The sequence below is a fragment of the Gopherus flavomarginatus genome, chromosome 4, assembly GCF_025201925.1.
Source record: "Gopherus flavomarginatus isolate rGopFla2 chromosome 4, rGopFla2.mat.asm, whole genome shotgun sequence".
Taxonomy (NCBI): Eukaryota; Metazoa; Chordata; order Testudines; family Testudinidae; genus Gopherus; species Gopherus flavomarginatus.
Window position 1 is genome coordinate 86,132,508 of NC_066620.1, and position 11,417 is coordinate 86,143,924.

An 11,417-nucleotide genomic window follows, 5' to 3' on the forward strand; every position below is an offset into this window, starting at 1 on the left:
TTTTATAACAACCCCTAACCCAGGACTGAGTTATTGAAATCCTCAAAATTGGTTTGAAGACCTCAAGCTGCAGAGAATCCACCAGCAAGCGACCCATGCCCCACGCTGCAGGGGAAGGCGAAAAACCTCCAGGGCCCCTGCCAATCTGCCCTGGAGGAAAATTCCCTCCCGACCCCAAATATGGCGATCAGCTAAACCCTGAGCATGTGGGCAAGACTCACCAGCCAGCACCCAAGAAGGAATTCTCTGCAGTAACTCAGTTCCTATCCCATCCAACATCTCCCCGCAGACCATTGAGCAGACTTATCTGGTGATAATCCAAGATCAATTGTCCAAATTAAACTATCCTATCATAACATCCCCTCCATATACTTATCAAGCTTAGTCTTAAAGCCAGATAAGTCTTTTGCCCCCACTACTTCCCTCGGAAGGCTGTTCCAGAACTTCACTCCCCTAATGGTTAGAAACCTTCGTCTAATTTCAAGTCTAAACTTCCTAATATCCAGTTTGTACCCATTCGTCCTCGTGCCTACATTAGTACTAAACTTAAAATAATTCCTCTCCCTCCCTAACGTTAACCCCCCTGATATATTTATATAGAGCAAGCATATCCCCCCGCAGCCTTCTTTTGGCCAGGCTAAACAAGCCAAGCTCTTTGAGTCTCCTTTCATAAGGCAGGTTTTCCATTCCTCGGATCATCCTAGTAGCCCGTCTCTGGACCTGTTCCAGTTTGAATTCATCCTTCTTGAACATGGGACACCAGAACTGCACACAATATTCCAGATGGGGTCTCACCAGCGCCTTATATAACGGTACTAACACCTCCTTATCCTTGCTGGAAATACCTCACCTGATGCATCCTAAAATCGCATTTGCTTTTTTAACAGCCGTATCACATTGGCGGCTCATAGTCATCCTGTTATCAACCAATACCCCAAGGTCCTTCTCCTCCTCTGTCGCTTCCAACTGATGCGTCCCCAACGTATATCTAAAATTCTTATTATTAATCCCTAAGTGCATGACCTTGCACTTTTCACTATTGTATTTCATCCTATTACTATTACTCCAGTTTACAAGGTGGTCCAGATCTTCCTGGCCAAATTGTTATTGTGCAGTGGACTAGCTGGTTACTGACTTCTGCACCAGCTGTGACTACATTTCAGTTGTGTTTAGCTATACACTACTCCAATTTGTAAAACGCTTTTGGATCCTTTAAAATTAAAGGTGCTACAAGACTTACCTAATAGTTTCAAATTTTTTCTGAAGTGAACATTGAGACACAAAAATTCATTTGTGCTCAAAACTAGAGCCCTATGTGGAACAATTTTTTTAATCCTGCTCCTGTCTTGTCCTGCAATACCCACTCACACTCGCTCCCACACAGTTTCTTGAATTTTTATCCCACTCCCACTATTATGACAGCGGGTCCATCTAGTACCCACAGGATCCCAGTCCCGCTGTAGGGCTCTACTGAAAACTTTGTATGTAGAGGGACCATCTGGGATTTAAAAACCATCATCAAGCCATCATTTGCTCATAAGGAAGTTGCTCTATTAGGGCAAGTAATGCAAAAACATGCACGAGTGATCTTCTTCATGAGCACAGTCCCAGTGAAGGCATTAGGACCTCATCCATCAGTAAACTGATTTACATGTGTTTGCAGGATTGGACCCTTAAATTACAAGTAAAAAAAAAAAATCTATGTCTGTTTTAATTTGAAACCAACTGAACCAGAATACTGGAGCATTCCTATTCCAAATAAATATACATATTCTATTTCCATATAATGTGCTTTCCAATATGACCAGAACATGGCTTATGCTTCAGGATATAGGAGGAAAAGATTGTTTCTAGAACTGAGTATTTTGAAATTCAGTACAACGAACTAACATTCATGCAAATTTACATTTTATGCTATACACATTTTTATTTCAGGGATGGGTCAGGAGAAGAGGGAGATGTAAAAAGAATAGGACAAGCTTTTTTAATGCCAAGAGTATAGCAAGTTGTATCCAAATAATTACATTTAATACATTTGGAAGACTAACCACGGTGAAAAGGGTACAATTGCTGAATATACACACAAACATGAGAATTATCTAAATACAGAAGTTGTCTTTTTGATTACTAAGTTAGCTATATGAAACTTACAGAACTCCATTCTTTCATTTTTCACTTACTGAGTGAACTAGGTCAGAAATTATTTTTTTAAAATGTAAGAACTCTATAGTACACATTTAAAGAGGTAAAAACACAAATTACTGCACATGAAATAGCTTTTTCCTATACAACAGCTCTACTTTTGTTGAGTTTAGATTCCATTACTATCGCAATTTAAAGGAGAATACACACAAACAGCAACCTAAACTATCTTCACTTACGTCAATGCAACACATGAACCAGGCAAACATCCTTTGAAGAATAAGCCCTTAAGGTCACTGTTTTTAAAACAGAAACTGCAGCCAGTTAAGGCAGCTCTATACTGACGCAACACAAGACTTAGTTCAGAGGTCAAAAATGTAGCTACAATGTGGGTATGTGTCTTATGAAGGCTCACAGATACTATATCTACAATAATTGCTTTGAGACACCGTATTCTGCCTAAGTGTACAGTGTCATTTTCCTTTACAACCAGCCTTCAGCATAGCTAGTGAAGTGTGGTATTCCAAGGTAAGCATTTTACAAATCCTAAATTCAGGATAGCTTCTCTAACAGTATCAGAGGGGTAGCCGTGTTAGTCTGGATCTGTAAAAGCAGCAAAGAATCCTGTGGCATCTTATAGACTAACAGACGTTTTGGAGCATGAGCTTCGTGGGTGAATACCCACTTCGTCGGATGCGCATCAGACGAACTGGGTATTCACCCACGAAAGCTCATGCTCCAAAACGTCTGTTAGTCTATAAGATGCCACAGGATTCTTTGCTGCTTCTCTAAAAGTGTAATCTGAGATAGCCAAGTGAACACCTTAATAAACCACTGATTCCTGGAAATTAGTCCTTTCACTAATGGAAACCAGAAAGTTTCTAATATATAAACTACTTAAATTGTCCAAGATGTATTAGTTGTTCTCTCCCTTTCTTTCAAGGCAGTTCAAATTATTAGACTGTATCAAAGTCTGATGTCAGAATTTTACAGCAGATTTTAAATTTCTAAATTTAAAGGGAATTAGCCATGTTGAACACTGCTATTTTACTTTAAAATGGTGCAAAAAAGCTGGCTACTCCCAGATACATGTTGAACACATTCAATATTACACACATGCGCACACACCCACTTGCACTATTAAATCGTAATAAACATAGTTTAATGCTTTAAAAAGCACTGAAAACAAAAAAATTATACTTCAAGCTTAGTTCTAAGCAAATATGGTGGTATCAAAAGTATTAACTATGCAAACTATAATCCCAATATATTTATTTTGTAGGTTTGTTTTTGTTTTTTTAAGTTGAAGGTTACCTTCCAGAAACAAAGTTCACCCAGTACAAAATATTGCAGTTTGTCCCAGTATCTTGTATTAAAGGTTTCCTGATACTTCATCTTCATGCGACTGAAAACACTTGCATAAGAGTTTGGCTTATTACAAGCCACACAGTGGCCGACAGACTGACTGAACCTATGCTTTTACTATTCAATACAGTAAAAGCTGAGTAAACCTTTTGAAACAGATGTTAGCAGTCACAGAACTATGTTTATGCAAGACATCTCTAGAAGTCAGTGTAAAAGTTATAGCCCCTTGGTAGCACTAAGAAAGTGAATTAGATCAGCAGGAAAAAAAGGTACTGATAACATTCACTAGCATACATATAACTTTTGGGCTAGGACGAAAAGAACGTGGCAAAATATGGTTTTATGTAGAGAGGGGGAAAGACAAATATCTGAGAAATTGTGTAAACAATCCACCCAGTGCAGAACTGGAGTTAAGTGACGTGGCTGATAAGAGCAGACTAGCTTAGTACAGCTTGGAATGTGTGTATCAAATCATTTCTGCAAACTGTATTTATCTGTACTGTTGACAAATGCATACCATCCATAGTTATTCACACCACAATTACAAAAGAGTTATTAGAATACTCAGGATGTTATCACTCTCTTGATCAAAATTATAGCTGTAAGTTACTTGCCAAAAATCAGTAGGTTGGAAACACCCAGCCTGCAAACTAAAAATGATACCACCTGTCAAACATGCTGGAGGACTCCTCAAAACGTGTAGCACATCACTTTCCAGAAGTAGCTTATGCATGTGTAACTTGTATTGACAGTCTGCCAGAAATAAATGAGGTAAGGTAGCGGGGGTGTACCCCACAAGAAGAGATGTCTAGATAAATTCCAGTCTCCAATCTTTCTTGGAAATGGGAGTTACACAGGGTGAAAGACTGATCCATGCACTTTTGTCCCTGCTCTGTTGTTCCTAGAAATATTCCTCCTCTTCATCAAAAAAGCCATTTTCCAAAGCATATGTGCAGTCTGCACTAGATACAGCTTGGCACGCCCCTTTGTATTCTTGTATTGATTCATAAAGGGAGTACAGTTGACATAGCAATGACATATCCAGCTGCCGAAGGCCAACCTGATGAGGGGAAAAAATAAAGACATGTTGGTATTTCAAATGTGATTTGACTGCAATATGGTGGCACTTGCACACTTTTCCCCACAGCTACTCAGGTTCAGAGGATGAGTTGTGTGTCATCTTGAACAATTATGCAATATGGCAGCTTAATGAATGTACTAAGGAAGGCCATATCCACCCCACTGAATAAGCCAGATGAAAGAGCTGTGGAGAAAGCTGTGTTCCATGGTATAAAGTGTAGCACAGCATTCCTTGTGATTCAGTCATATTACCATGCCCCGTTTACTGGGCAAAAAGCTGTGCAACCCTAGACAGGTGTGCTGCAATGTAAGAGAACTCAAAACACTTTGTACGCCCTGTGAGGCTCAAGACAGATTTACGGGTGCGACCACATCCGTCCCATTTACTCATCTTCCATACACAAACTGTGTGCAAGATACTATTCTGTTTCAGAAATTCAGGACCAATGAGGTTAGAGTGTAACTAAAGAGTTATCAAATCTGTATAACCCAGGGACTATAAAAATCAGGCTACTGAGGACCCACATCAAAGCATTCTAGAAATTTGCAGGACTGGAAGCTATGGTGTATACATTTATCTCACTGCTCAGGAGATTGTAGCTATTAATTGCCTTCAAGTAGCCTGCTGGACTGTGTTACACTGATTTGTTTTCCCTGACACAGGGCAACAGCATAAGTCAGCTGCCTCACGTGCCAACTTCTCAGAAAGAGTCCAGGACTAAGGGTAAATTTTTCAAAAGCATTTAAGTGGTTAAGAGCTAAAGTCCTATTTTAAACAAGCGATTTATGTACTTTTAAAAATTTTACCCTAGACAACCTGGACAGATCAGACTTGAGCAGTAGGAGGAGCTGACCTTTCCCCATGTACCTAGGGCACCAGAATTACAAGAACTAAAGTCACCATGTTTCGGTGTGTGGGCAAGCATACACACGCCCGTCAGGTACAAAGCAGGCAGAGACCAGAGGGGAGAACAACAGAGCTAGCCATTTAATATGAAAGAATTGCCTCATTCTGGCACTGAAGTGCCAATATACCTTTAAGAGTATTCCGCGGACCAAAGGAAATGCTTAAACCAAACATCTCCTTTATTTGCGATATGTTAAAAATGCTACACAGCTAAAATTTAAGTGAACTGCCATACCGAACAATTTCGGAGAACAAAAATTAGGTTGACACATAGTGCCTAATGAGGGTTAGTCCCAGGGAAGAAATTTACCATAACTAATAACTGGAGAAAGGGAAAAGATATTTATTACTTGTATTGTGGTAGTATATAGAGGCCTAAATCAGATATCAAGACCCCACTATGCTAGGTAATGTACACTAAACAAAAAGACAGTGCCTGCCCCCGAGATCTTACGATTTAAATACCTGAAGAGAGGATGGGCAGATACAACACAGGGTAAACAAGATAAAAGTGAGACAGGGTTAGCTCTTTGTTTGGGGTCCTCCATTTCTGAAGTGAAGGAAGGGATAAAATAATATCCCACAAACAGCTTCCCTCTACTTAAAGAAAGCTGGACATCAGTTCTCAAGTTAGATGTCACTAGACCACTGCCACAACTCCCTCATAACCTTCACATCTGTTTTTCTTCCCCATCTTCATTATTTTCTTTAGCTGCTACCCCCTTTCCTCCCCGCCAATGTTGTCCATGTACTGCTACCCCAGCACCAAACTTTTCTCCCATCAAAAAGTGAAGCAGGATCAGGAGCACATCATTTTCTCTCCTCTGTTTCTCTCAGCCATGGCAAAGAAGCACAATGTGCAAAAGCAGCAGCACTAATGCAACTCCCCTCCAGGGAATGAGCATGACTGAGAAAAGAGTGGGATACCTGTGGCTGAATTTAAACCCCTACTCCGCTCAAATCACAGTATAAGATCTTATTCAGCCTTGCAAGGCTAGTGAATATTTAGCAGCCCAGGCAAAGTCTACATCCTTAAGATGGCAGCTAGCAATCAAAACAAATTACTCACCCCAAGCAAGCATGGAAGCAGGATGTTCTGAGGCTACAACATGTACGTACACAGAGGAAAGGTTAGGCAATCTTACATCAGAGGTGAATAGGATCTACAAATATTTGAAGGGCATCAACATTGAGGTTAAGAATTGTTCAGGGAAGAATAATTAGAGATGGTGAGTTGAAGCTGAACAAGGAAATCTTTAGGATGGAGAACAGAAAAAAATTCTAGACAATCAGGTCAATGTCTTACTGGAAGTGATGGAGTTCTTACCAATGGAATGAAAGTTTCAGCTAAACATGCTTGGGAACATTCTGTAAAGACAAATTCTGCACTTGCTGGGAAATGGACTAGAATACACATTCTAATAATGATTGTTTTTCACAGTTTGTTTTGTTCAACAAGGTAAAGGCAGGTTTAATTTTAATGTAGTACAATCTCATATAATCACTAGTTTATTGTCAATTTATGGCTCAAACCTAGACACTGAGCATCTTTCATGTTCAGTAGAACCTGTGCACAGAGACAAAGCCAGTATGTAGTCCATGATTTTGTGCTATATTTTCTAGAACCACTATAAACAGAGACAACTTCTTAAACACAAAGGGCTAATATATCCCTCCCCCCAAAAAAACAAAAATCTTACTCCTTTCTATATCTACTATTGTCCCCTTCAAAATCTATTCAGATAACTTCATTTGAGTATGGAGGGAAGAATGCTGGGACATACAGTATTTTTTCCCCATGTTGACATTAGAATCTTACCACAAGCTCTTTTCCACTGTTTAAGCATCAAAAACATGCTCAATATTATTTTAATTTAGTAAAATGTAAAAAAATTAAGTTTGTAGAATATTAGTTATATTATAGTATTATCTGTCCAACAGAAAATAGGTGGCCTATTACTAAAATGTTAGAGACTCCTGAATTCGTCTGTCAGCAACTGCACCTCAACTGGAGATGTGTTCTAGTGGGTAAAATATTTACTCCTCAAAAGATTTAATTAACCAGATTATCACTAAGGATATTCTATCTACAGCATCAAAGAGATATTCTAACTTAAGCCATGTGATGTGCATGTCACTTGATTTTCCATCCAAAGACATTCAAATTTCTAACACTTTCTGAAATCAGGGATTATACATATTATGAAAAACTGAGAATTTTTTCCTGCTGCCCTTTAGAACATTGCTGAAATAGCGTTTGCAGTCCATGGAGATACAATCAATCTGACAACCACCTAAAAACGATTGCTCTATGTCAATACAAATTGATATATCCAACATGAAATTCAAGACACTAATAAAACTGTCTAGTTGCTCAAACATTTTTGTTGTGACAGAATAAGATTTTAGCATTTAAAAATTTCTTCTTAATATATTGAGGAGGAGCATTCTACAGGCTGGCAGCAATACCTTATCAGACAAAACAAACATCACTGATTGTAGGATAAGTATAAAATTAAAGAATTCGAGTTAGCTTAAGTTTGGCTAAGAAAATAACATATTTGCTTTACAGTTTGTGGCTAGTAGGGAGAAGGCCCCAATCAGCAAGTAAAAGAAGGCCATGAGAATAAGTAGTATTACTTGTAGTGTAGAAAGGATGCATGGTTCCCAACTAACTATAAAGAGCTGCAGTAACAAGACAAAGAAAAGGAAAATTGTCTTAAAAGAAACAAGCTCAAATCGTCCCACTGTTCTGCTGGTAAACAAGTGGGGGGGGGGGAGAAGATAAGAAAGGAAAGGCCTTGGGAAGAAAGGAAGCTGTAAACCTGTTTTGGATTAAGACAGGAAATAAGGGTGAATTGTCTCAAATTGGTTTTGAGCTGAAGTCAGTAATTTAGCAATGACATCACTTGTTTGTCAAAAGGTATAAACTCTTCAAGGATTCATTGCCAACTCCTGCCTGACCACATTAGAGCTAACCAATATGGGTCTAAGCACCTGTGGATTTAGCCTGTTTGTAAGTATCTTGATCAAATGCTTATAAGTGGTTTGTTACTGTTTGGATGTAGTAAATTGCTTATTATTTAGGCTTTTTAGGCATATTTAGAGCAATTCTATAAATACCATTTGGCCTTTGGATTTAATAAAGGATTTTATGGTTAAATTTATGTTTGGTGGTTTCCCACATCAATATTAATAATACTGCTGCAACCCTGTTTAAACCAATGATCAGTCATGGATTTTGCCCTATCTACAGCCCTTTGCAAAGCAGCAAGAGCCCATAACACTCCAATTCTCTGAGAAAAATGTCATATTAAGAATATGTCTACTCAGCACTGGGGAGCATGCTTCCCAGCTCCAGTAGACAGATGTGTGCTAACTCTGCTCAAGCTACCACACTAAAAACAGCAGCATAGCCAGGGTAGCATGGATGGGGCTCAGCCTAGCCATCTGAGTACAAATCCACCCAAACTCTCCAGGGAACATACTCAGGCAGCTAGCCTAAGCCATCACCCATACTACCCCCAGCAATGCTGCTATTGTTAGCAAGGCAGTTTGAGCAGTTAGTACACCTCTATCTGCTACATAAACAGATTTCCTCTTACTGAAACAGCACAAGAAACTTTTATCATTCAAATACTCAGACACTTGTTTTTTGGTTTGGCAGCCTTGATCACTGTATCAAACATTTTCAAAAATACTTGACTGGAGGAGAAAAGAATTCCAGCAAAAGTGTTTCCTAAATCAACTCTAAACACAGGGAAAAAAAGTATTTTAAAAACAAATATTTTCAATAGAGCAGAAAGGAGGAGGAGAGGGGCACAGAAATGAGCCTAAACTGGAAAAAAAGACTGAACTAAGGGTGCATTTTAAAAGTGTATTTTAGCTGTGGCTAAAGAAAGCCTGGAAATTTCTCTGGTGTGATGGGTCATTTGCGTTCAGACAAAAGTATATTAATCCTTATTGTGATGCACCACAAAAAGCATATTTTCCTCACAATCCCTTGGTCTGTCCTAGGGATGGAGATGTTAAATATTTACAGCCTTAATTTATCCCACAAAGTAACTATTATGGGTGTTCATAACTTTTTTTTAGTATTATTACTATGCCTCTGTAAAAACTACTTCAGTTGCTTGATTTACATTGTATTTTGCTAGTTGGAGAGCACACAGGGTAATATTTTCAGGTGACTTATCAGTGATTTAGGAGCTGACTTCATTTTCAAAACTAATCTGGATACTTTAGCCACCACAAGCCTTAAAAGCTGGAGCTGCTTGGACCCGGTTTTCATGCAATGGCTTTTTAAAAACAATCTGTGGGGGCGGGGGGGTTGGCGAGGCTGACTCTGGACGTGGCCACCCCCCAGCGAGCACAGCGTCTGATCCAACTAATAGTTGTTCTGGCCAGGGGTGCTGGAACTTGTATGGGGGGCGGGCGGTTGCTGAGAGCCATCCAACCAAACTGTAAGCCCCAGCTATGATGGAAACCACTTTAAGCTAGAAGTGCGGCAACAAACCCAGCACCCATGGTCCCAGCTCCAAAATCTCATACCCACACCTTTCCCCCCAGTGCCATCCTCAGACCAGGCGCCCCCCATCCCCCGCCTCCTTCATGCAACCAAACTCCAGCCCCACCCCAGCACGGCCGCGGCTAGACCAGCGGGGCGCTCAGTGGGGGCCTCGCTCCCAGTTCCGCGTGCGGCGCTTTCTGGCGGCGGGGCGTGGTTTCCTCCCCAGCTGGCCGGCTCCAGCCGGGCCGGCAGCTGCGTGGGGGGCTCTGGGCGTCACGGGTGGGTGTGGGGGCAGCGCCGCCCTGCCAGCTCCCCCGGGGGCGCCGGGGCTCTGCGGTGAGGGACAAGCCCCCGCAGCTTTTACCCGCCCCCCTCACTCACCATCTCTTTGCGGAGCAGGGCCAGCGCCGCGTCCAGGTTGGGCGGCCGGGGGGAGCCTCGGCCGCCGCTGCTCGCCCGCCCCCGGCTCAGCTCGTCCTGGATGCGGGATTTCTGCGCGTAGAGCCGCTCCAGGTCCCGCCAGCGCCCGCCGCCGCCCGAGGAGGAGTTCAGCAGCCCGCTCAGGCTCTTGGGCAGCGGCGGCAGCTCTGATCCGCTGCCACTCTCCGGCCCGCTCATGCTGCTGCTGCTGCTGCTGCGGTCCAGAGCGCCAGCCGCTGAGAAGGAGCCGCCCCCTTGGGTCCGAGCGGCTCCCAGTCCCAGCGCCGCGGCCCGGCCCCGCCTCCGGGCTGGAGCGGAGAGGACAGAGGCGGGGTTGTAGGGGGCGGGGTGAGCAGGGGAACTGTGGGAGGGAGGCAGGGAGCAGGCGGTTGGGGTCACTAGGGATGCAAGTTCAGCGCCGGGCAGTTAGCAGGGCCGGGCTCCCCTCCCTTTTCCTGCTCAGGGTGCCAGCACAATGCACGTTTGCTGCACTGCCATTGAAAGGCCTCCGTGGGCCTAGCCCCGGCTACCTGAGAGCTCGGTTCTCCCTGGACAGTGACTCCTTCCCACACAGCTCCAGTCCACCGGGACGGTGCAGCTTCCCAGCAATGAGGAGGCCCCAGAGTGCCCTTGTAAGGGACAGAAGCCCCAGGAGAGCTGGGCATAGAGCGACCAGACATCCTAATAATATCGGTACAAAGACAATAGGGGCTTTGTCTTACACATGCAACTATCCCTCTCCATTCCCCCTGAAAAAAAACATGTCCTGATTTTTCACACTTGTTAAATGGTCACCCTATTCTAGGCCTCATCCAGGGTGAAAGTAATTTACAGGACTTACCTGTACTGCTGGAGTACTGAGGGGGCATGGCCTCATCCGGAAGAGGTGAGGCCTCTCAACATTTAAAGGCCCTGAGGCATCGGCTGTGGCTGGGAGTCCCAGGGCCTTTAAATCAGCCTGGGGCTCCCAGCTGAATAGGTGGTTGGGAGCTG

General features: G+C 42.5%; 1 protein-coding gene across 1 annotated transcript; it reads right to left on the bottom strand.

Annotated features, from left to right (window-relative positions):
* Positions 1–1,901: 1,901 nt before the first annotated feature.
* On the bottom strand, positions 1,902–10,659 carry FAM89A (family with sequence similarity 89 member A). The gene is made up of 2 exons (XM_050949212.1): positions 10,386–10,659; positions 1,902–4,567 (listed from the first exon to the last, which is right to left on the bottom strand). Exons 1-2 carry the CDS (start codon positions 10,620–10,622, stop codon positions 4,409–4,411), a joined length of 396 nt encoding a protein of 131 aa, XP_050805169.1. The 5' UTR covers positions 10,623–10,659; the 3' UTR covers positions 1,902–4,408.
* Between the last annotated feature and the right edge of the window lie 758 nt (positions 10,660–11,417).